Here is a 12,956-nt window from a genome sequence, read left to right on the forward strand (position 1 = left end):
ATATCATACTCATTTTCAGGTTAATATTTGTCTTTGGGGATTCTACTAGAACATGCATAAATGTTTAAAAACACATTATTTTTCTCATACGGTCTTACTAGTGTATTCTATAAGGCAGAATAGGTAAAATCGATTGAGTTTTATATCAATGAGTGACTGATATGAGTTGCAGAATAAATTTGATGTACTTCTGTGTCCTGTCTTCAGTTTGCACCAGCTGAATTTTTTTCAGACGTGTTAAGAGAAGCTTTATTTGAGTGCGAATGAGTAAAATATTTACAGAGGGCATATTATACTCATTTTCAGGTTAATATTTGCATTTTTGGATTCTACTAGAACATGCAAAAATGTTTAAAAACACATTATTTTTGTCATACGCTCCCTGTTTTGGTTTAGCATTGCGGTTTGGTCAATCCAGGGAGGACTCTGTAATGGAACCATCTTTGCCAAGTCTATTTTGTGTAAAGGTGTATTTCTATTTGTTGAAATAAATGGTTAAATCTATGACAAGAGTGTTTCCTGACTAACCCAGCATGTTAGCATGGCTGTGCGTCAGTGTCCAATGGCATTAGGTTCAGGAGGATATGTTGGTTTCTTGTGATTGGTTTTGAGAAAATTGATTCACCTTCTCTAACGGAAATCAATTAGAGTTGAGGCTGTCAGGGACTGAAGAGGAAAAGGGAGTGTAACGGGTTGATAAGTCTGTTCGATATCAGGCAAAGACTTACAAATTCCAGGATTAACTAGCACCTTGTGATGAGATCATTCCAGCTGCGACTCCAAATTAGAGCTGGGCGATATATCAATTAAAAAAATATGTCAATATTTTTTTAAATGTGATATTGAATTAGACCTTATCACATATATCCATATAGTTCAAATTTTCACTGTGATCCTTGCTCCAGGCAAGCAGATTTATACATAAATGTAAATGCTGCCCTTACTAGGGTTTGTCATATTTAGTTATTTTATAATGTTCGTTATTCTTCTGTCATATAAATATATTTATTTAATAGGCGATTTTTATTTTATTTTTTTTATTTTTTTTAATGTTCGCTTTATGGAACTTTGATTAAAAAAAGGTACTCCTGTTGTTAAACAGTATTAATGTTCACTAAATTAAACGGTTTCAATAAAACTACTTGTGACATGTCATATTTGGCTTTGATTTGACTGAACATTTGCTCTCACTTTGGGATAAAAATATCGGGATATATACATATCGTATAACGATTTTCAGCCTAAATATATCGGGATATGACTTTTGGTCCATATCGCCCAGCCCTACTCCAAATCAGGCAGTAAAGTAGGGGTCCCCACTTCCAGCACCCCTGTTGGGACAACACCCACCTCAAACACGTCCTTACCAACAGCATGCTGTCGATGCTGGGAAATATCAAATATATATATAAAAAGGACCTCACACACCTCTTAAAGCTGCTGTGTCTCAAGCTGAAAACTAAAAAATGTATTGGTGTTGTCAATGTCAAACACGGACAGGAATTGGATAGACCACAGAATAAATAAAAATAGGATCTTCCTTTTGTTTGTCAGTAAAGTAACACTATGCTTGAAGAGTAAACTAAATATTACAGCACATTGAAGACAGGCCGCCAACTCTGACGCACCACTTCCACTTTGATGAGTCAAATCAAAACCATGCACACACACAGACACAAACAATCAGACACACACGTCCGACCACAACTATTTGTTGGGGCATGAGGCAGTGATAATGAGTCCATTAACAGCTTACAGTGTCTGGCTGTCTGCTCTCAGTTTGCCCACTCTATCAGTGTGCAGCTATGTGGGGTATTGAATTATGTGCAGAGTAGAGGAGTCACATTACAGATCAATACAAACACACCACCCTGTCTGATCCTGCAGACTCCACAGAAATACCATCATGCCTACACAAGGAGGAGAGAATTGGCAATGAGCCTGTTTCTGCTCTGAGATGATAAAAGTGTCAGTTTCACCGTCATTAGACCAGAACCAGGATAATAACTCCTAACTTTAATAGCTCTGAAGACTGTTTCTGTGCCATGATGCAATGATTGCTGCTGATTTAATTTGATTCACTGAGATGCATGCCTGTAAGGATCTTACTTATGGATGATGCACACATGCAACCGCCTCATTACATCCCATCCACTAAATATCACGCGATATATTCAGGTCATAAAGTATGTTACTACCCACATATGAATTATCTATTCAACTGCATGTTCAACTGACAGGCTGCTCAGTGGCTGCAGTCATAAAAGAGACATGATACCATCAGCTTAAAGTGTATCTTGTAGAAGCAAACATATGTATATTTCTATGTTCATTTGTAGTATTTAAATATGATCGGAAAAATGTGATAAGTCATTCTTAGTTAATTAACATCATGCTTAGATGTCTTCTCTCTAACAATCTAGTGTATGAAAGTGTTCCCTGAGGTATAAATAACTCTTCTCTACTTCTACATATTTATAAAGCTCTTTTCTCTAGAACTTTTTGACTCCCACAAAGTTTTGGATGCACTACACCCTTGGAAAAAAAAAAGCTTCCTGATTTTGCACTCCCAGCACTGGATGTGTTCCATTTTTGCAGCTTTTCTCTTTGTGTTGCTTGAAACCTGCACATCGGTAGCACCACCAGCAGTGTGTGTGTGTGTGTGTGTCCCACCGCCTGCACCGTACAAGCCTGACACATGTATTTCTCTGTTCCTCACCTGCAGTATTCTATGTTTTCTGTTTGATCCGTGATGGATGCAAAAGTCAGGGAAAGTCATCATAATTCACCCTCTGCAGGCCATGCATGTGTGCACCAAATTTAAGGAAAATCCATCAAATTGTTAATGAATAATTTCAGTCTGGGCCAACAGAGCCACATTGCCATCCTTAGAGCCACGCTGCTAACATGGCTAAAAATGTCCATCCATCCATTCATTCGTTTGGAAATTAATTGATGTAGTTTTTCCATTACAATGGAAAACCCTTATGAAGAAATGTAAAAAGACAAAATTAGTTATTTGTATTATTTAAAGCCATCATGTGACAAATTTGAAGATTCCCCTCTGGCGCCCCCCAGTGGCAGTATAAAACTGGAATTACCGCCTCTGGCACAAGAAAGAAGTTTGGCTTCAGGGCTTTCTGGCAGAAGTCTTGCTCTTTTGACCAAAAGTATTGTTTTTCCTAAACCTAACCAAGTACGGACTAACTTCTCCCAACAGCATGCCTCCGCCAGCCAGTCAAACCGCATATTATATACACGCCTGTCCAGATTCATATAATATAACTAGTAATGACTTTGAAGGGATTTATTAAAATGTATGTGTGAATGTGTGTATTTTTTGGGTGAAACATGTATGCAATTTTGGATGCACTACACCCTTGGAAAAAAAACATAAGCTTCCTGATTTTGCACTCCCAGCTCTGGATGTGTTCCATTTTTGCAGTTTTCCTCTTTCCGTTGCTGGAAACCTGCACATGTGTACCACCACCACCAGCAGTGTATGCACCCCCCACCTCCTGCACCATACAAGCCTGACACATGTACTTCTCTGTTCCTCACCTGTAGTACTCTATGTTTGCTGTTTGATCAGCAATGGATGCCAGGTCCACTTTAGCCTCCTCCCAGTCAGGTAGCCCCAGCAGCTGTTTGATCACGTTGTCAGCCATCTGCTGCATGAACTGCAGGGTCTGCACATAGTCGCCCCGTGTGGCGAAGATCTCGTCCAGCCTGGCGAGGTGCTGGTGCAGGCCGCTCTTCATGCTACCCATGGTGCCAGTCACCTGGAGGGCAGAAGAGGGAGAGGAAGTGGAGGAGGGGGGGGTTAGATGAACGCTACAACAGCACTGCTGCAAGAAGCGGAATATCAAGCATGAAAGCTACTAAAATAATAATGTATTGACAGGCTTTTTTTAGTCCTGAGTACAGTGCAGAATTCTGCTCATGTGTGGGTGCCTTTGGTCAACTTTTCTGCCTGAGAAAGTTTCCAAGAAAAAAAAAAAGGCCAAAGGTGAGGTCGGCCTTAACATAAGGCTGGTGTGTGCAGCAGAGCAGGGAGAGGGGGGGGGACAGTGTGGGAGAGCTGGAATACTGAGTGTGGGTGTCAGTGAAAAGGTCCATTTTGAGTAAACAGTTCAGCTTGGAAAACTGCCAAAACTAGAGAGCCCAGAGGTGAAATAGTACGTTTGCTGGTGCTGGAGATTTGTATTCCACAACTGCTGTTGTTTGTCAGACTGTTTTTTCCGATTGATGGCTCCCTAATGATACCGATAGTCTGTTTACCTGTTTAAACCATGTAATCATATCAGAACTAATCCGATCCTGAAGGGCGACTGTGATCCTCTCAGACAAACAGAATGAAAACAGACTGACTCATTGATTTTTACACATCAGATTTTTTTACCTAGCCGGTAAATACAGCCAGACTGTATTATTATTGTGGAGTGGATCTTCTGTTCAGGTCCGACCCATTTCCTTGGGTTTAATTACTCTGTACTTTGCTCGAAGGGGGAAGTTGTTTACAGGGAAATGGCATTCACAGAGACATCCTGCTATTTGATAATTAAAAAGGGTAATAAATGCTTCTATTCAGCTCTGGGTACTTGGCATTCACAGGAGAGAAACTCATATTGTTGCTGTGTTTGTCAGGCACGGGATTTGCTGGAGCTGAGGCGAGTAGAGGTTGTGTGGAAGTAATTAGTTGGGTTTGCATTCTGTGTGCAGCTCGTAGTGGAAGGCTGGAAACAAGACTGAGAGTTTGCAGCTACGCTAGCGGCTCTGTGAGGCTGCTCGTAAGCATGGTTGTGCTTTGAGCTTAATGCTAATAACGTCATATAACATGCTCACAGTGACAATGATAACATGCTGATATTTAGCAAATAATATAAACCGGGGTCACCATCTTAGTTTAGTCTGTCAGCATGGTTAAGGCTGATGCGTATGTTTTGCAGGTATTTAGTCACAAACAAAACTATTGGACACATATATACTTTTACCTGGTGATAGGGAACAGGTTTAAAGTTACAGGATCAGTCAACTTTAGGAACCCTGAATATCTGCAGCAAACAGTGTTGAGGATGTTCAACAATGCCGATGTGGTGTTAATGCAAAAATCAGAGGAAGTCATTAGAATACACCCTCTGGAGGCCATGCATGGTGCACCAAATTTAAGGGAAATCCATCAAATAGTTAATGATTAATTTCAGTCTAGGGTGACATGGTCATCCATAGAGCCAGGCTGCTAACATGGCTAAAAATATCCATCCATCCATCCATTCGTGCTAACAGCTGCAATATGTATTCGTGTTTGGAATTCAACTGATTAGAAATTAGTTATTTGCGTTATTTATAGCGAATAAGTGAAGAATTAGAAGATCCCCCAGTGGCAGCATCAAACTGGAATTACCGCCTCTGGCACAAGGAAGAAGTTTGCAGAAGTCTTGCTCTTTGGACAAAAAGTATTGCTTTTTTCCTAAACCTAACCAAGTACAGACTAACTTCTGCCAACAGTATGTCTGTAAAATGTAATCTGAAGCCAGTCAAGTTGCAGTTGACATTCATGTGTGTCCAGATTCATATAACTAGTGAAGACTTTGAAGGAATTTATTAAGAGGTATTTGTGAATGCAGCAGCACAGAAGATCTGTAGAATCACCACAGTTTCAAGGTGGACACCAAAGATTAGTGTCACCAATTCAGTATCCGACCAAATGTGAAATACGATCAATGTCTCTCATTTGTTCCTCAGTTATGGACAAAAAGCAGTGTTTTTGCTGAACAGTATGATGGATTGCACTTATATAGCGCTTTTCTAGTCTTTGCCACCACTCAAACATAAACGGTGCCACCAGGAACCGTTCATACACCAATGAATGCAGCATCGGGAGCAATTTTGGGGTTCAATATCTTGCCAAAGGATACTTGTAGGCTACCATGGTCAAGAATCGTACCACCTTCTGATTAGTGGGTGACCACTCCACTAACTGAGCCATAGCCATTATATGACGTCACAGTAAAGATGACCTTTGACCTTTTTCAATATTAACTGACATTTGACATCTGACATAGACATTTGTGTGAAATTGTGTCATAATAAGCGTATGAATTCTGAAGTTATGGCCAGAAACCTGTTATCCGAGGACTTTGACCTTTGACCACCAAATTCTAATCAGTTGGCTCTGAGTCCGGACAGACGACCTGGAAACATAAAGCTCCAGCCAGGATGAGGCTGCCACTGCCACACAGGCATGAAAAAACACTGGAATAAACTGACCTAAAGTAACATATCACTGAGAATGACATATGAAAGAAAAATAAATCAGAATTATTTGAAACATAGTCAGTTTTAACGTTGAAAGTCACTTAAAGATACACTTTGTGACTTTGATATTTCAAATGACAACAAAGAACGCCACCGAAGCAGCCACAGAGATCAAACCCAAGGCCTGTGGTGCTCGGTTGTTTGTTATCTGATCACTCATTGATGCCTCTCCCTCCTCAGACTGCGCAGATGAGAAATGAAGGCATGTATCTGATCCTTGCCTCCTGTGTGAGAATCTTATCTAAAACGCCTGTGGAGACAGCCAATCCAGCTAATCTCTCCTCCCGTCTTGGTTCTGATCCTCACCGTGTAAGTGATCCGCACCGATCAAGAAGATATGATTCCCCCAGTCCCAGTCTTCTCACTCTTTATCTCAGCCTGATGTTTTGAGGGCACGGAGAAGCATTCTCTTCTCCTCGCATCTTTCAAAACAAACAATTTGCAGCAGAGTGTGTTTGGGCCAAAAAAAAAAAAAGCTATTTTATTGTGGGGTATTCATTTCTACATGCCGGGAGGTGAACAACAAACAGAAATGACAAATGACATAACTGTGACAAATGACATCTGGCCTTGGGCTGAAAATAGTGCCGTCAAATATCAAATGTAGCTTCTGGCTTGAGGAGAGGGGGGAATATATCGAACAGCAGGTATTATGTAGAGCTTCTCCTTTACATGGCTGTGTATTTATTTTGAAGACTCTAAGCTTTGAGTGTCCCACTTCCTTCTTCTTGTCTCATTGGCTATACCACGGGTCGCCAACATTTACTGATACACAGTCGCCAATAAAGTTGGAATAATTTTGTTTTCAGACACGATCTTCTGTTAATTGTGGTTTAATTATCATTGTGATATGTTTGGAAGAGATTGATTAATAATGTTTTGAGAAGATAAACATTTTATCCTAAAATTAATCACAATGTCACAATCATTTCATGAAAAGAGGTAAAAAATATTTTATTCCAACTTTAAAGGCAACTGTGTAAAAAAGCCATTGTTGACAAAAAAAAGGGGAAAATGCCAGAATGGTGCTGCAAACCTAGCTAATCTAAATTAACCTACCAACATTACTAATAGGTCATAATGAGCTTTCTAAATATGATTTTGTCAGAATGCAGCAAGGAGCCAAGTGCAAATAAGCGGCTGGACCCAAAGAAATATCTCAGGAGATTTGGAATTGAAAGCTAGTCAAGATAGAAAAACTCGAAACTAGACTTGAAGTTGGCAAAATTTCGAGTTGAAGGCGCCGGGCCGCAGACTTTTTGAAGCTACGATGCACATTTTAGTTGACTAAAAAAGTTTAATGCTACACATTTTTTCAATTAAAGAATACAAATTGCTTTGGACCTAAACCAATGATAAATGAAACATTAAAATGTAAAGAAATAACTTTCATTTCATACATTTTTTTTGTAACAGCCACAGGGAGCAACAACATCTCAAACCTAAATGACAGAATAGACAGTTAGTCAGCACCACCCATAATGACACGTATGAGCGTTTGTCAAAAGCAGCTCTCGATGCAGGGCCAAGCGTTTTAAGAAAGGCAGCAGTTTATGTGAATTTATGCTACAAAACCACTGACCTAGGTTTAGGGCAAAAAAGCACCTGGTAAGGCGTTAGAAAAGACAGTTCAAACAGTAAATAAATATACATAATTGCCGGAAGTGAAGTAGTTAAGAGTGTAGCTTGAGCCAGTTGGGAAAGTTACAAAAAAATTAATTTACTTTTGTTTTTACACGGGACACCGACCCTGTTCTCCTGGTGAAAGTCTGCCGTTTGTTCTACCCATCCTCTTCCCCTCGCTTTGACCAAAGTGTGATATCCGCCATTTAAACTCCAAATCGCCATCAGTCACTACTAGTGATGTCACGATACTCAGGAAAATATTCTATACTCGATATCATTTTCGATACCACCAGGATAAAAACAAAGACCCCAAAATTTAACAGAAATGCAACTATGATAACAAGCTTCAGATACTCGATACTTTTGAAAATTAGTATTGTATCTGGATACAACGTTTTAGTATCAATACTTTTTTGAGTTTCGATACTTTTGACAACCCTAGTTACTACTACAACATCTGCAAGATGGCGGCGGAGGACAGCCATCTTGCAAACTTAAATATGAGTCGTATTTTGCTGCCTGTACAAACGCCTTATATTGATGTTTTTGAGGGGAGACCAGTCTGCAGGGAGCCACTGTAGATGGCCTGAAGCAGAACCGTTGATTAAAAAAGTTGCGCCAACGGAAGTCCAAAACACTAACTCATCACGTGATCCATGTAGACTTCAGATAGTTCCCTGAAGTCCTTGGCGACCATTTGACAAAACTATTTAGAGTGGAATAACTGATTTTTGGTAATTAGTAGCTGATAATGTAGAATATACTTTAGATGTCTTAGCATTCAAAAGTGCATCATGAATACTCCGCGACACTGCAACTCTATTGCGCTTGTTGTACTTCCTGTTAACTTCCGGGAACTATTGAGAGGCTCACCCTCCGCAACTGCAGTAAAAAACTGGTCCATTGGCGTGAACGGATGTGACGCGACTCTCTTAATCAACGGCTCTGACCAGAAGAGCCACATGAGGCTCCGGAGCCGCAGTTGGCCGACCCCTGGGCTACACGATCACAATATGATCTCTTATTACATAGAAGAAAATAGGGTAACGCTTTATAATAAGGTCCTTAATAACCATTAATTAACAAGTAATAAGGCATTGTTCTCGCTTTAGATCCGGTAGTTGCAAAAAGCATAGTTAACTTATAGTTAACTTATAATAGATGAGCAATAAAGTATATTTTAATATCAATAAGCAAACAAAATAAGGTGAATAAGGGCATGGCAAAGACATAATGGGTGGGTCATGGGTGTTTGTAATGCTATTATTAACACTTACATAAGCTTATAAACACACAATAATGTTAATAAGCATCTTGTAAGGACTTACAAGGGCCTTATTACTTGTTAATTAATGGTTATTAAAAGGACTTTAATATAAAGCGTTACCAAAAATAGTATTTATGAATTCCATCTTTCACATTGTCTTAAACTACTACTAATACTTCATAAAGATTGCTATCAGAGCATCTATTTTCTTCTCAGAGATAATATCAGGATTGGAAAAAGACTCTGTTGAATGATCTGGGTGTGTCTGTGTGTGTGTGTGTGTGTGTGTGTGTGTGTGTGTGTGTGTGTGTCTCTCTCCTGGCTGCAACATTACAATAGCCCCTCTCAGGCTCTACAGAATATAAATCCCACTTCCTTCACTAGAATTGGATCTCTATCTTTAAGCCTGTTGGGGCTCATGCTCGGCCTCGGAGGAAGCGGTGCATGAGAGATGAATCTGAGAGAGCGAAACAAAGACAGAGGCTGTAAGAGAACATTTTTAATTTAAGACACAAACCTCCCAGATTGTCCATCACTGAGTTGAAACAGAAAACCGCTCGCCAAAGTTGGTTTTCATGTTGTTTTATGGAAGTTGTGAATCACACTCTGAAGACCGCTGCCAGATTAAGACCAAGAATAACTTCCACTGTATTCTGTAGTCGTCCTGTAATCACTTGATAAATTGATGAAACTGATGAGAGCATTTGTTAAAGATACTATCTAAAGCACTGCATGAATCACTTTTTATTCCCAAAGGGTGAACAGATTGCAAGATAACTTAAAAATGGAGAGCTTCGCTGACTTTTTCTCTTCCCTCTGACGGCCTGTGGACTGATTACTCTGTAGAGGACAGGGGACAGTTTTGCCAGTAAAACAAATGAAGTTTGTGATGTTAATGTGCGCTCTTAAGTGCCTTGTTTTGTTTAGTTTTTTTAAGCTAAGATAGGTCACTCAGTCTGTCTTCCCTCACTTTTCCTCCTGTTTATTTAGTTGCAGTATACGCAGTACTGTCAACATACACTAGTGCTCAAAAGTTTGGGGTCAGTCCAAAAAATGTCTGTTGTTTTCCATGAAAACAAACTGTTTTATTCATGGAATGAGTTACAAAATTAATCGAATATATAGCAAAGACATTGACAATGGTAGAAATCATTTTAATCTGTACAAATCTCCAACTTTAACTCCAACGCTTCTCATTTTGCAGCTAACATGATGCACAGGTGTTTTAACGGTCAATCAGCCTTTCAGCACTATAAACGTGGATTAACACAATGTGCCACTGGAACACAGGACACTATATAATAGATATTTCATAAGAAAATCTTACATTTACCACATTAATAATGTCTAGACTGTATGTCTGATATTTTAATTTTTAAAAATAAGGACATTTCTAAGTGACCCCAAACGTTTGAACGCTAGTGTATATTAGCTATAATTTGTTTGCAAGTTACTATGTGATTGGATAGTTTTATACACACTGTATGGAGACAAAAATGGAGCCATAATTTCCCAGGTATGAGAGTAGCCATTTTGCACAAAAAACAATACAGTTTTTATGTGGATTTTGCACCAAAATGCCTCTGAGAAAGCAGCCTTCAGAGTCCCTTTGCAAACAAATATCTTTATTAAAAAAATAAATATTAAATAATATAATATTATTTAATATTACACATATAATGTTTTACATTGACAACTGAGAAATAATATCTGAAAAAATAAATAAAATAAAAATAGCTAAATAAACATCAGTACTGTATGTTCAGTGTCAGTCAACTGCTGATGTTTAAATAAATTAAAATAAAATAAAATCAATAGCTAAAACCATTTCTAAATCACCCCAAGCATCGTTTTCTGGGTTGTATATAAGTTTTTAATACATCGAATAAATATGGTGATTTATTTTCAGGTTTCAGGTTATTTTCACGTAAAGAATAAATAAAAATAAAATAAATAGCTAACACACTTTTTCTAAGTCACCCCAATCATTGTTTCTGGGTTTATTATTATGTAAAATAGTTTTTTAATAAATCAAATCAATATGATTTTTTTTTCAGGTTTCAGGTTATTTTCAAATGAAGAATAAATAAAAATAATAGTAGTTAAATAAACATCAATACTGTATGTTCACTCTCAGTCAACTGCTGACATTTAAAAAAATAAAATCAATAGCTAACAACATTTCTAAGTCACCCCAATCATGGTTTTCTGGGTTATTTACACATTTTTAATAAATCGAATGAATATGATTATTCATTCCAGGTTAATCACGGCCGCCAGTAATAGGATCCTGACTGCAGTTCACTAAACAGCCACAGTTGTCATTAATAATAAGGATTAGTTTATCTATGACTAGGGTTGTCAAAAGTATCGATACTTTTTTGAGTATCGATACTTTTGACAACCCTAAAACGTTTTATCCGGATACAATACTCATTTTCAAAAGTATCGAGTATCTGAAGCTTGTTATCATAGTTGCAGTTTCTTTTTGCACAACTGTTTTTTATTATAAATATTTAACCTGTGGTTCTGTTAATTTTTATTTTATTTTTTATTTTTATTATTAATTTAAACAAAACACAACATAAGTCACCAATGGACAAAAACAGTAAAAAAGAAAAAAAAAAAAAGAAAAAGAACCACAAAATCACAAAACCAACCTAAATAAATAAATAAATAAATAAAATCAATAGTAAATAAGAACTTTAACACATTAAATAACATTAAAACTAAAACTAGACACAAACAAACATCAAACATAATTACCACATAAAACGTACAGTATATCAGTAAACTTAATAACCTGAGAGAAAATATTCTGTTCTGTTAACTTTTACATGTTGCATTTTTCTTGTTCATAAAAATATTTCTGTTAAATTTTGGGGTCTTTGTTTTTATCCTTGTGGTATCGAAAATGGTATCGAGTATCGAATATTTTCTTGAGTATCGGTATTGAGTTGAAAATCTTAGTATCGTGACAACCCTATTTATGACACATATCTTTAAGTAAAAACAAAGGTTAAGATATAGGATTCGTCCCTTTTTTCCTGCTCTAACTGGTTTTCTCTGCTCGATAGTGGAGAGACTTCCCTTCAATTAAAATTGAATGTGGGAGCTAGAGCGTGAAATGGAACATGGGTCTGAAGTGCTTCTGCAGCTCGGTCACCGCAAGACAGAGACCGTCCTCACCGCCGGGCAACGAAGCTCAGCAGAACATCTCTTTAAAAATATATTCCTGCTCTCCTGCCTCCTCTTTTTCTCCTCTCAGATACGAGATGACCACAGAGACTTTAACAGGTTGTCCTGCATGGGTTTGTTTTGGGCTTTAAATCAAAACTTTTGGAAAACTAGCAGCCAAACACAGCGAAGTGTGTGAACCAAAGGAAGGAAGTGGGATCAACACATTTAAAAATGGTTTGCTGTGAGCTGCAGCGAGCACTTCTAACAGCTCCGTGAATGTCTGTAAAGAGAGTTCACTCAGAGGGAAAGTGGTTTGGCTGCAGAGATGACCTCTGACCCTGAGTCAGTACTTTCTCTTCAGCCTGCTAACATTATTGCTAATAAATTACTAGGTAACGCTTTATAATAAGGTCCTTAATAACCATTAATTAACAAGTAATAAGGCATTGTTCTCGCTTTAGATCCGATAGTTGCAAAAAGCATAGTTAACTTATAGTTAACTTATAATAGATGAGCAATAAAGTATATTTTAATATCAATAAGCAAACAAAATAAGATTAATAAA

At 37.9% G+C, this 12,956-nt stretch overlaps 1 protein-coding gene across 2 annotated transcripts in view; it reads right to left on the bottom strand.

Moving 5' to 3' along the window:
* ttyh2 (tweety family member 2) overlaps positions 1-12,956 on the bottom strand; it is an 88,760-nt gene that overhangs the window by 28,572 nt on the left and 47,232 nt on the right. For both annotated transcript variants that reach the window (XM_059324389.1, XM_059324390.1), the window contains exon 4: positions 3,562-3,782. In XM_059324389.1, coding sequence (XP_059180372.1) covers positions 3,562-3,782 — 221 coding nt within the window. The remainder of the gene's footprint in view (positions 1-3,561; positions 3,783-12,956) is intronic.

The sequence above is a fragment of the Centropristis striata genome, chromosome 21 (genome assembly GCF_030273125.1).
Source record: "Centropristis striata isolate RG_2023a ecotype Rhode Island chromosome 21, C.striata_1.0, whole genome shotgun sequence".
NCBI classification, from domain to species: Eukaryota; Metazoa; Chordata; class Actinopteri; order Perciformes; family Serranidae; genus Centropristis; species Centropristis striata.